The sequence below is a fragment of the Mauremys reevesii genome, unplaced genomic scaffold (genome assembly GCF_016161935.1).
Source record: "Mauremys reevesii isolate NIE-2019 unplaced genomic scaffold, ASM1616193v1 Contig31, whole genome shotgun sequence".
In the NCBI taxonomy this organism is placed as follows: domain Eukaryota; kingdom Metazoa; phylum Chordata; order Testudines; family Geoemydidae; genus Mauremys; species Mauremys reevesii.
The window spans coordinates 362,737-375,789 of NW_024100842.1; the positions used below are offsets into that span (position 1 = coordinate 362,737).

General features: G+C 48.4%; 2 protein-coding genes across 2 annotated transcripts in view; both read right to left on the reverse strand.

Annotated features, from left to right (window-relative positions):
- LOC120393801 (nuclear GTPase SLIP-GC-like) overlaps window positions 1-13,053 on the reverse strand; it is a 303,315-nt gene that overhangs the window by 236,292 nt on the left and 53,970 nt on the right. The gene's annotated exons all lie outside the window — the stretch shown is intronic.
- Window positions 1-13,053, reverse strand: part of LOC120393800 (nuclear GTPase SLIP-GC-like) — a 72,684-nt gene that overhangs the window by 11,173 nt on the left and 48,458 nt on the right. The window contains exons 15-17 of the mRNA XM_039518287.1: window positions 4,963-5,101; window positions 2,809-2,917; window positions 734-870 (exon numbers count right to left, since the gene is read on the reverse strand). Of these exons, the coding sequence (XP_039374221.1) occupies window positions 734-870; window positions 2,809-2,917; window positions 4,963-5,101 (385 nt within the window). The remainder of the gene's footprint in view (window positions 1-733; window positions 871-2,808; window positions 2,918-4,962; window positions 5,102-13,053) is intronic.

Here is a 13,053-nt window from a genome sequence, read left to right on the forward strand (position 1 = left end):
ACAAAAGATAATCTAACACATTTCTTTGCTATTACTTACTATTTCTGCAATACTAGATGCTTAGTCCACATATGGCTTAGGGAGATGTATTTACCCTGCCTGGTTCCTTTGCTGATTCCCAGAGAACAAACCAAAGACACAAACAAAAACCTTCCCCCACAGATTTGAAAGTATCTTCTCCCCTTATTGGTCAGGAGCCAAACAGGTTATCTGAGCCTCTTAACCCTTTACAGTAAAAGAGGAATTAACCCTTTACAGGGTAAAGAAGGATTTTATGCTACCCTTAACAGTATGTTTATGACACCTACTGTCAGGAAAATGGTGCAGTCACTACTCTTTCTTGCTACACTTTCGAGTTCCATGCAGTTCACTCTAGAGAGATCATTTACACTCTGATCACCTGCTGTCTCTTGTCTTATAGTTGGATTGTAAGCTCTCTGGGGCAGGGTCTGTCCTTTGGTTCTGTGTTTATACAGAGCCCAACACGGTGGGGTCTGGCCATGACCAGTGCTCCTTAGCGCTATGGTAACACAAATAATAAATATCAATGATTCTGCGACACGCTCACACTTACTTAAAAACCCATTTGTGGTTCCACTGGAGTCAATGGTCCTGTTCAATTAGGCACATGTGTGTTTGCAAGATCAGACCTTTAAAGGATGCCTTGCAAATCCAGACAGCACCACCCAAACCCCAAAATGCAGCCCCACAGAGCAGGGGGAGCATCCCTCACCTTCAGTTCCTGGAGCCTCAACTTCATCTCCTCCTTTGCCTTCTCAAACATTCCATCCTCTGCCTTTTTCTTAATGTTCTCCTTGACGATATTTTGCATCCTCTGGCAGGATCGCGGCCCCTGGATCTTAGCCGCCTCTGTTGGAAAGATGGGAACAGTCACAGCTCTAGACAAGACTGGGAAGGATTTGGGGCAGGGAGGGTGGCAGGTACTGGGTTTAGGTGAAGAAAAGAACGGCAGCCAATGGCAGTGACGGCACCACTCGAAGGGACATCTAGCTGCTTCCTCTAGTGACAGTGACCTTAGTGCTGGAGAAAGGAGCCATCCTGGCTGCCCCAGAGAATGACACTCCCTCATATTCCTCAATGCAAATGACCCCTCCATGTCCACACGTGTCCCAGCCCAGAGTGGGAGGGACCTCACTGCCTCAGGGCCTCACAACAAAGGACAGTAAGTACAGGGGGGTGAGTGATTGCTGGACCCAGACTAAGAAAGAGCCTAGTCTGTGAAAGACGCTTATTGGAACATCTCTGTGGATGAGATTTACCTGCATTTAGTTTCTTACTGTATTAGGCTTAGACTTGCGTGTTTTATTTTATCTTGCTTGGTAACTTACTTCGTTCTGTCTGTTATTTCTTGGAACCACTTAAATCCTACTTTTTATATTTAATACAATTGCTTTTTACTTATTAGTTAACCGTGAGCAAGCAATTAATTCCCGGGGGAGCAAACAGCTGTGCATCTCTCTCTATCAGTGTTATAGAGGGCAAGCAATTTATGAGTTTACCCTGTATAAGATTTATACAGAGTAAAACGGATTTATTTGGGGTTTGGATCCCATTGGGAACTGGGTATCGGGGTGTTGGAGACAGGAGCACTTCTCAAGCTGTTTTCAGTTAAGTCTGCAGCTTTTGGGGGACGTGGTTCAGACCTGGGTCTGTGTTTGTAGCAGGCTAGTGTGTCTGGCTCAACCAGGCAGGGCACTGAAGTCCCAAGCTGGCAGGGAAAACGGGCTGAGAGGTAGTCCCAGCACATCAGGGGGCAGTTCCCAAGGGGGTTTCTGTGATCCAACCCATCACACGGCACTTGTACATGTCCACAATAGTCTGAACGTATACCTCTAGCAGATTGCGTGTCCACAGGCATCACCCCTAAGGACACTGTCAGAAGCCTTCTCTAAGTCTACTAACACTAAATGCAACTCCTTGTGTTTTGCCCTGTACTTCTCTGTCAGTATTTGGGCTACAGACACTGTGTTGATCGTTGACCTTCCTGGCACAAACCTAGATTAGTTGTCACTTACTTGATGCTCCAGTTCCTCACAAAGTCTTTTCTCGATAATTTTTTCCAGTCATCTCATCATGTGACTCGTTTATTTGATGGGTCAGTGTGTCGGTGCAAGGGTGCCCCCTCTGGCACCTGAGTTCACTCAGCCTGGCAAGGCTGTTAGTCTATTCCTGGTGCCCAGAAATCTGAAAACTCTCTCTGCCCTTAAGTTCACCAGGGGGTTGGTAGAGGAACCGAGGCCCACTCACTCCACTGGGTTCCAGCTCAGGGCCTCAAGCTAGATAAACTGGATCAGCGTTCGTCGACTCCGGCTGTGCCTTGAACTCCTTCCTGCCTTCCCTCGGGTTTCTGCAGGCTCTTCAGCCTGGTGCTCTGGTCGTCTCTTTCTAGGGTATTGTCCCTGGTGGCTCTTCACCAGCCAGCCGGCAGGAATTCCCTTCTCCAGCCTGCTCACTCCTCTGGCAGGTGCCACACCCCTCTGCTTCTCGGCCCTTTGATACTCCCAGCTGCGGTGAGACTGCCAATCAGCAGTGCCTGTGCTAAACCTTTGGTTGCTGGAACAGCATCGGATAGATACACCCCATGACAGTCAGTAATTACAACATGCTTCCACATCCCTTTATGCTTGAAGATAGAGACCAATGTACTCTCCCTTCACCTGGCATTTTTCCAGTTTGGAGGATAAAGTTAAAGTTCATCATCATCATCATCACCACTCCCTCACGGCCTGATGCCCTAGAACAAACTGACACCACAAAACACAGGGTCACCCAGCAGAAGGGTCCTACCTTCATAGTAAGGCTTTAGGTCACTCTGGATGGACAGCGGAAGGGACTGGTAGACAGCCATCTTCTTCTTAACGATCTCTCTTTCTATTGTCCTCAGGATGATGTTTGTCTGTGTGAATCAATTTAAAGCATTTGCCATTATCTTTTCAATCCCTCATTTGTAAAAACGATCTAAATAATGATTTGGAATAGGACACCTGATCAGGGATTCAGGGGTGTGTTTGTGTGTGGTTTGATTATTGGTTAGACCCAGAATCAAGGTGGAATACACAGGTGTGGGATTCTTAAGGCCAGAGTTTTAGATACAAATATGTGACTTCAAACAGCCTGTGAGTTTCACAAACCTTTTCCCACCTTAAAGGCTAAAGAGCACCTGGTGCCTTCTAACTAACTTCATTGCTCCTGTGCCTTAAGGGTGTCTGAAGATTCCCTGGTTGGAGGTGCAGACTGAGTCTCTGATGGGACTTCCACCTCTACGACCTAGTCCAGTCCACAGTGTCCAACATATGCCCTGATGGCTCCAGCTGATTATAATCACCAGCCAGTTAAGGGGGCAGGTTCTCTTGTTAGCTACGAGGATGAGAACCCCATCTGGTATGTCCTTTGGGATTCCCAGTTGCTTTCCAATGGTAGAAAGCAGTTGGGGTACTTGCCATAGGAATTCACAAGAGCCCAGACTTAACCACAGCAGCAGCCTAGCAGTGCTATGGTGGAACTGGTGCAGAGCGGAGTGTAACTATCCTGGACCTTGGACCTTTGTTCTCGCTAAGCTGCATGGTTGGGCAGCTGCCAAGGAGAGATTCAAGTGCCGCAGAGCCGTGCACATCCGGCAGCGTGTGTTCAGGTGCCCCTCCCCATGCTGCTCTGCAGCCACGTTGCTCTTGCAGCTGCTCCCGTGACCCCTCCTGCTGGCTGTGCAGAGAGGGCAGGGGGAGGGAGGTGCTGATGTCAGGATGTCCCTCTCCCCCCACCCGCCTCTGTACGCCATCTCCACAGAGCAGGGGAGAGGGGACAGCCTGGCTCAGGACTCTGAGCTGGAGAGAGCTGCTGCCGTCTGGCATGTCTCAGAAACTTCCCCAGAAGCCAACACACACACACACACACACACACAGTCTCTGTCTCTTCCACACTCACCTCCCAACACATACTTGTATTATTGTTGTTGTTACTTCTTGATACTCCTTGCAATGCACATATGTTCTGTGTACTTTTATTCTTTCAAAGTGTGTTATTTGTGTTTTTTGACTGGTCTCTGCATTTCAGAACTTTTATTTCTCTTACACTTAAATTTAATTCTTTGAGTAGTGAGTTCTAAAATGCCTAACCTGTCCTGGCTGGAGTAATTATCCCTATCGTAACTTTAAAAATATATTATATCTAGGTTTTTTGTGTCTACTGCTGGCGCACATCCCTCGGTGCAGATAACAAAATTCATTCTGCCCATGGAGGGAACATTGCCTTGGACCAGGATCATTTTCAATCCTTGCTATTTATTTCAAGCCTGAGCAGGTTTCGCTGGTGTGCACAGAGATTCGATGTCTGATTATCTTACAGACTGGGGGTTGGTCCTTGGCCCTCCCTTTGGGCTGACCTCACTGGATGCACCCATCCGGCACAGGAGGCATGTTAATGGGGTGGGAGGGGCTTGGAGCACATTGCCTTGGGCTTTGATCATCCTTGCCAGTCAGGATGGTCCCTAGGGGAACCATTACCAGTGTCATTTAGGCCTTTAGGATGCTCTAAGTTACATCAGGGCCAAACCAGTCCTGGAGTGAAGGCGATTCCCCCCTCCCGGGGTCCTGTTCTAAACACAGCTCTGCCGCACCTGAGAGTCTGGCCCTGGGTGGGTGCCAGGTAGTAAATGCTAAACCCTGTGTGTTGACCACAGCCTACAGCTGTTCATGTCTCTTATCAGTGGGTCAGAAGGCAGAGTTCATCACAGACCCAATCCTGCACTCCCTGAGAGTCCCCATCACCCATTGTTATTCTCCCATTGTTATCCCCATCACCCATTGTTACCCTCCCATGGTTATCCCCATCCTGCAGCCCTCATCGGCCCTGCCAAGCGGAGAGGCAGGATAGCCGGACGACTCTCACCCCAGAAGTTCTGTCTGGCAGGGCAGAGCACTCACTCTTCTCTTAACCTCAACTTACTTCCTCAGTGAAGAAGTTGAGCTTGCAGTGGTCACTGGTCACTGGGCTCTTCTTCACAACCTCGCTGATTTTCTCCTGCACCGAGTCTTGGAATATATCAAGGCAGGGTTTCAGCGAGGCTCTGGTTCCCTTTTGGATCCTAGTTGGATAATACATTATAAATCATTAAAAAGACAAATGGGCTCAATCCCCGCTTACTCGACACAGCTGAGTGGGGAGGTAGGAGGAGAAACAAAGGTGGCTCTAAGCCATCTGTATCCCTCACCTCCAATCCCACAGCTGGCCAGGTGCCATGCTGACTCTGGTATAAGCTAGAGCAGCCACAAGGCTACTCTAACATATGACACCTGGACCGATCCCCTGAGAACAGTTCTGTCAGCTCAGGATCACTTGAAGCCAGTGCACACAGGTGCCTATCACACTCCCTCCTTCCCTCTGCTCAGCTCCAGATCACCCTCTTTTCTAGCCAATAGTGTAAAGCTGGGAGATTCCCCTCGGTCAGGAAGAAGCAAACTCCCAAACACACCTTTCTATAGCAGCCGGGGTAAACATTTGACCCCCCCCAGCTCTGCAGGAGCGACACCTCCACTGCCTCAGCTAGTGGGCTGGGCCCTTCTCCTTTTGGGCACCGGGGATGGATTGATGTCACGGAGCTTGTTCATTTCCGTATGTGCCAGTATCCAAGGCCACTTACACCCCAAAGGGGCACAGGGTGGCATTTCCCTAAGTTACTCAGGTACGGTGCAATTAATGAAAGTGTGAATGGCAGGCGGGGGCAGGCCAGCTGAAATCAGTGGAGCTGCAAAATTTGTCAAGGTGTCACCTTATTCTCCTGAAATCCCTCCTTAAACCCAGCTCTGCTGGGACCTACACAGCACCCCCTCGGGCCTGGGCTACCCCAGTGGCAGCTGAGACTTCTGCTTTTTGCTAAGCCCACTTCCTCTCCATCCCCACCGCTTGTCGGACGCCCAGACTGTGAGCAGGGTCTGTCTTCTTCTTAACATGTCTGCACAATGCCCAGTACAATGGGAGCCAGGATCCTTCACTGGGCTGCCTAGGCCCTACCATAACAATTATAAAACGTGGACGAGAGAGGAGAGTCAGGGATGATCTTCTCATCTACAGTCATAATAATGTGTCAGGACTGGGGCTTGAACGGTCATGCCTAGTGGTCAGAGCAGGGATGGTCAGAGGCCAGGATTCAGCGTACGGGTCAGAGCTGGGGTCAGGAGTCCAGCAGTCAGCCAAGAGGCAGATCTCACAGATTAACACTTTAAGGCCCGAAGGGACCATCATGGTCATCTAGTCTGACCTCCTGCACATTGCAGGCCACGGAACCTCACCCACCCACTCCTGCAATAGACCCAGAACCTCTGGCTGAGTTACTGAAGTCCTCAATTCATGATTTCAAGACTTCAAGTGACAGAGAATCCACCATTTACACTAGTTTAAACCTCTAAGTGATCCATGCCCCATGCTGCAGAGGAAGGCAACCCCCCCCCCTCCCCTGGGTCTCTGCCAATCTGATCCAGGGGAAATATTCCTTCCCGACCCCAAATATGGCAGTCCATTGGACACTGAGCATTTCAGCAAGACACACCAGTTAGACACCTCAGAAAGAATCCCGTGTAGTACCTCAGAGCAGTGGTGGATTAACAAATGTGCCACCCCTAGGCCCTCAAAAAATTGCCACTGCCCCCCCCACACACACACCAGTTCACCTCCGCTCCCCCGCGGCAAGCCTGGGAGGGAGCAGGGAGAAGGGGAGTTGTGGTGCGCTTGGGGGATAACGGAGGTGAGCTGGGGCAGGGAGCGGTTCCCTGCCCCCCTCACCAAGAGTTACTCCCTGCGCCCGCCGGCCCCAGCTCACCTCTGCTGTTCCCCCGAGCACGCTGCTACTCACTTCTTCTCCCTCCCTCCCAGCACTTTTGTGCGGCAAGCCAGGGAGGGAGGTGGAAGGAGGGTAGCACAGCGCACCTTGGGGAGGAGGCAGGCTGGAGATTTGGGAAGGGACGGAGTTGGGGAGGGGGCGCGAGCAAATTTGCTGCCCCTGCAAATTTGCCGCCCTAGGCGATAATACGCCGCTGCCTCAGAGCCCTCCCCATCTAGTGTCCCACCACCGCCATTGGGGATATTTGCTACTAGCAGTCGAAGATCGGCTACATGCCATTGTAGGCCGTCTCATCAAATCATCCCCTCCATAATTTATCAAGTTCAGCCAGTTAGGTTTTGCCCCCCACTGCTCCCCTTGGGAAGCCACCTGAATTTGTTGATGGCCAGTTTACAGCTATTTGTTCTTGTGTCAACACTGGCCCTTAACTTAAATAACTCCTCTCCCTCCCTGGTGTTTATCCCTCTGATGTATGTATACAGAGCAGTCATATCTCCCCTCAGCCTTCATTTGGTTAGGCTAAACAAGCCAAGCTCTTTGAGTCTCCTCTCATAAGGCAGGTTTTCCATTCCTTGGGTCATCCTAGTAGCCCTTCTCTGCACCTATTCCAGTTTGAATTCATCCTTCTTAAATATGGGAGACCAGAATTGCACACAGTATTCCAGATGAGCTCTCACCAGTGCTTCGTATAATGGTATTAACACTTCCTTATTGCGACTGGAAATACCGTGCCTGATGCATCCTAGGATCGTATTAGCCTTTTTCATGGCCACATCATATTGGCAGCTCACCTGTGATCCACCAATATACTCAGGTCTTGCTCCTCCTCTGTCGCTTCCAACTGATAAGTTCCCAGCTTATAGCAAAAATTTTGTTAATTCCTAAGTGCATAACCTTGTACTTTGCACTACAAAATTTTATCTCATTTCTATTACTCCAGTTTTCAAAGGATGTCCAGGTCTAAGAATGATATTCTGGTCCTCGTCTGTATTGGCAATACCACCTAACTTTGTGTCATCTGGAAATTTTATTAGCACACCCCCCACTTTTTGTGCCAAGGTCATGAATAAAAATGTTAAATAAGATGGTTCCCAAGACCAATCCCTGAGGAACTCCACCAGCAATCTTCCTGCAGACTCACAGTTCACCTTTCAGTATGACCTGTTGTAATCTACCCTTTAACCAGTTCCTTATACACCTCTCAATTCTCATATTAACTCCCATCTTCTCCAGTTTAACTAATTTCCCATGTGAAACTTTATCAAATGCCTTACTGAAATCCAGGGAGATTAGATCTACTGCATTTCCTTCGTCTAAAAAAATCAGTTGTTTTCTCAAAGAAAGATCAGCTTGGTCTGGCACTATCGACCTTCTGTAAAACCTTGTTGTATGTTATCCCAATTCCTGTTTACCTCTATGTCCTTAACTACTTTCTCTTTCTTTTGTTCTAAGACCTTGCATACAACTGAGGTCAGACTAACAAGCCTGTAGTTTTTCAGATCTCTTTCCCGCCCCTTTCTTAAAAACAGCTACTATATTAGCAATCCTCCAATCACAGGGTATGACTCCCGAATTTTCCAGATTCATTAAAAATCATTGCTTTTGGGCTTGTGATTTCATGTGTCAATTCCTTCAATATACTTGGATGGAGATTATCCAAACCCTCATGAAGCTTTTTAGTTTGACTTCCACCTCAGATGTGGTAATTTCTACTGTACTTCCATATCTTCATTTCCATTAGTCACCCTGATACTACCCTGAGCTCCTCATTTGCCTTATTAAACACTCAGGCAAAGTATTTGTTTAGGTGTTAGGCCATGTTTAGATTATCTTTGATCTCTGCCCATCCTCAGTGTTCAGTGGTCCTCCTTTTTTCCTTGTTTTCTTTTTATTTATATGGCTACAGAACCATTTACTATTGGTTTTAATTCCCTTTGCAAGGTTCAGCTCTGCTTGGCTTTGGGCATGTCATAAACAGATAGTTAAGGGTTAAGGTCTCTTTTACCTGTAAAGGGTTAAGAAGCTCAGTGAACCTGGCTGACACCTGACCAGAGGACCAATGAAGGGACAAGATACTTTCAAACCTCGGTGGAGGGAAGTTTTTGTTTGTGTTCTTTGTTTTGGGGGGTGTTCTCTCTTTGGTTCTAAGAGGGGCCAGACATATATTCAGGCTCTCCAAGCTTCCTGAAATATTCTCTTCATGCAGTATAGTGAGTATTAGAAAGGCGAATTAGTCTTTTGATTAATTTCTGTATTTGCAAATGTGTGTTTGCTGGAACCATATTTTATTTTTTTGGTTTGCTGTAACTTGTACTTAAGCTAGGGGGGAGGGAGTCCCTTTTGTTTTTATAAGCCGTAACCTGTAAACTTCCATCCTGATTTTACAGAGATTGTTTTTTACTTTTTCTTTCTTTAATTGAAAGCTTTTCTTTTTAAGAACCTGTTTGATTTTTCCCTTATTTGAAACCTCAGGAGATCAGTTTGACTCACCAGGGACAGGTAGGGGGAAAGAAAGGTGGGGGGAATGGTTTATTTCCCTTTGTGTTAAGATCCAAGGAGTTTGGATCTGTGTTCCCCAGGGAAAGGTTTGGGGGGACAGGGAGTGTGCCAAAACACTATAATTTTTGACTGGTGGCAGCAAGTACCAGATCTAAGCTAGGATTTAAGCTTAGAAGGATCCATGCAGGTCCCTATCTTTTGGACGCTAAAGTTCAAAGTGGGGAATAAACCTATGACAGGGCAGTTCTCACTTTTCCCCTACACTTACTGACCTTCAAGAGGTAGTTTTCCTTGCTGATCCTTCCCATCTTCCATTCTTTATTAAGAGAAAGCAGAAAGCCTACAATCTGTCTGATACGCTTGCTCATCCAGTTTGGTCTGGTAACGCTTCCCTACAAATTTCCCCCCTTGCTTGGGATCCAGGCTTCAGGTAGCTTCTGCAATTTTGATTTAAAGTAATTCCAAGCCTCCTCCACATTTAGATCCTTCAGTTCTTCAATCCAGTCCACTTCCCTAACTAATTCCCTTTATTTTCTAAAGTTTGCCCTTTTGACATCAATAGTTGCAGATCTATTTGTGGTTTTCCCTCCATTTAGTTTAAACTGAATTAGCTCATGATCATTCAAACCAAGATTGTCCTCTACAACCAGTTCATCTCTGAGGTTCTCACTACACACTAATACCAAAATCTAAAATGGCATCACCTCTTGTGGGTTCAGTGACTCTTTGGTGAAGAAATCTGTCAGACATCACATCCGGGACAATCTGGGCCCATTACTAGCACTTGTCCTCCAATCTGTATCTGGGAAGTTAAAGTCTCCCATAATCACACAATTCCCAGTAGTATTTATTTTACTAAAAACATTAAAGACGTCTCTTACTAGATCAAAATCAGCTCCTGGGGTCTGTAGCAGACCCCCAGCACTAACCCAGCAGAGCCTCTGGTAGCTTTCTTCCTCAAAGTGATTTTGACCTAAAACAGACTCTGTTTTAGCCATTCCATCACTCCTAATTTCTTTACAGTCTGCCTCATCCTTAATATGCAATGCTGCTCCACCACCTTTACCTTTAGTCCTGCCTTTCCTGAACAGCATATACCCTTCAATACCTGTACTCCAGTAATGACTACTATCATAGAATCATAGAATCTCAGGGTTGGAAGGGACCTCAGGAGGTCATCTAGTCCAATCCCCTGCTCAAAGCAGGACCAAACCCAACTAAACCATCCCAGCCAGGGCTTTGTCAAGCCTGACCTTAAAAACCTCTAAGGAAGGAGATTCCACTACCTCCCTAGGTAACCCATTCCAGTTCTTCACCACCCTACTAGTGAAAAAGTTTTTCCTAATATCCAGCCTAAACCTCCCCCTCTGCAACTTGAGACCATTACTCCTTGTTCTGTCAAAAAAAAGGGTAATAATTGGAGATATACCAATCTCCTAGAACTGGAAGGGACCTTGAAAGGTCATTGAGTCCAGCCCCTGCCTTCACTAGCAGGACCAATTTTTGCCCCAGATCCTTAAGTGGCCCCCTCAAGGATTGAACTCATAACCCTGGGTTTAGCAGGCCAATGCTCAAACCACTGAGCTATCCCTCCCCCTACTATGCTACTATGTTTCTGATATCCCTATAGTATCCAGTTTCACTTCCTGCACCAGTAGTTCTAGCTACTCAATGTTGTTCCTCAGGCTCTGTGCATTGGTGTACAGACATCTTAACTGTTGCTGGTTGGCTTTGCTCAGATTCCTCACCCAATTGGGTACAGTCAGTGGTGAGCTGGAGCAGGTTCCCACAGGTTCCCAAGAACCGGTTGCTAAAATTAGACCTCTATGGAGAACCGGTTGTTAAAGGGCCAGGGAGTGGGCAAAGAACTCCAGTCTGCAGGCTGGACCATCCTGTTGCTCCCAGGATTCCCAGCTGGGGAGGCTGAGGCTCCCCCGGCCCTTCCCCTGCTTCCCCCCAGCTGCAGCTGGGCAGCTCAGCTGAGCTCCTGAGTCGTCCTGCTGCTTTGAGCTGCCGGCAAGGTAAGGGGGGAGGGAGCTGCAAGCTCTAGGGTTGCCAGGGGGGCAAGTGGGGCAATTTGCGGCCCCATGGGTATGTCCCCCCCCCTCCCCGGCTCCTCCCCGCCCCTTAAATCAGAACTTTTTATAGGGAACCGGTTGTTAAGATTTTGGCAGTTCATCACTGGGTACAGTCATTCTACTGCCAGTATCGCCTGTCTGTTACCTTCACTGATATTTAGTCTATTTCCCTCCCTACTCAGGTGGAGTCCATCCCAAGGGAACAGTCCTCTGTCCATGAATACCTCCCTGTAGTCAAACATCCCAAACCCCTCCTGATAGCTCAGGTAGTGGCGCTATCTGTTGAGTATCATAATCTTGTCTTGCCTTGACTATCCTCCTCCAGGAACAGGTAAAATTCCACTGAAGATGAGATTCAATTTCCTTAAGCATGTTCCCCAGTCTGGCACTCTAGAAAGAATCTACCAGTATCATTTGTTCCCATGTGAAGTACAGTCAATGGATTCTTTCCTGCTCCTGTTAGGATCCTGTTCAGCCTCCAATCCACATCCCATACCCAGGGCCGGATTTCCAGTTAGACACAGTAGGCACATGCCTAGGGGCGACAGCGTTCTAGGGACGCGCTAAAGTTGCCAAGTGCGCAATTACCTAGCCCAACTGGGCTATTTTTGGCAGTTGTGAGTCGAGTACTTTGGGCTATTTTGCTGCCCTGCTGCCACTGGCCACACTGCTCGGGAGGGAGATCTGCCCCACCGCCTGCCGGTCTCATATCGTGCCTCCTCCCCTTAGTCATTTGCAACATGTGCAGAAGGAGGGAGGCAGAATTTTTTTCCTGCAGAAAATATGCTACAGTTCCACCTTATGCCCACCAGAGGCCGCTGTGGTGCCAGAACAGCCTGAGCTGCTGAGGCTGACTGGTCTGGTGAGTGGCAGCAAACAGCTGGCAGGCGGGTGGCAGGGGTATTTTCTCCTCAAGTCACAGCAGCCTTCTTGGAGCCAGGTTCGGAGGCGTAGTGGGCCACACAGGGCTGCTGGGGGTGTCACAGGGCCACATGGGGATGCAGGAGGGGGCTCCAGGCAGGGCCACATGGGGAGCAAGGAGGGTGCTGAAGATTCTATGCCTAGGGGCGCGTAAGTTGTAAATCCAGCCTGGCCTGTATCTTAGCGCCCGTCAGACAGCACACCCTTCTTTTCTCCGGGTCAGCTCTGGTGACAAGCCTCTCTGTTCTTAGTAAGGAGCCCCCAATCAGCTAGATCTGCCTCATCCTGGAGGTGGTGCGATTCTCCAGCCTTCTTTCTGGCTGAAAGTTCTCTTCTCTGTTGTTCTCTCTTGCAATCTTCTGCAAGTCGGCCCCAGGAAGATAGAGGATCTCTCTATCAACTCTTCCTCTCTGCTGTTAGGGTTAGCCACTCTTCTCCTCTTCCTTGCCTCTCACCTTCCGTTACTGCCTGCTGTGCCCCTTCTTCATTCTCCAGCTCAGCAAACCTGTTCCTGAGCAATATGCATCCCTCACTAGCTGGTCTTTTCCTCTGCCTGGTTCTCGTAGTCACATGCTTCCTCTGGCCACTTTCTTCGCCCAGCAGTCTACCTCCCAGTCCTCCAGTCCAGCTTGCAGCTGAGAGTCTTGACTTTTCCGTTCAGCTTCCTCTCGCCTTCTCTCCATCATCTGCTCGAATCCCCTT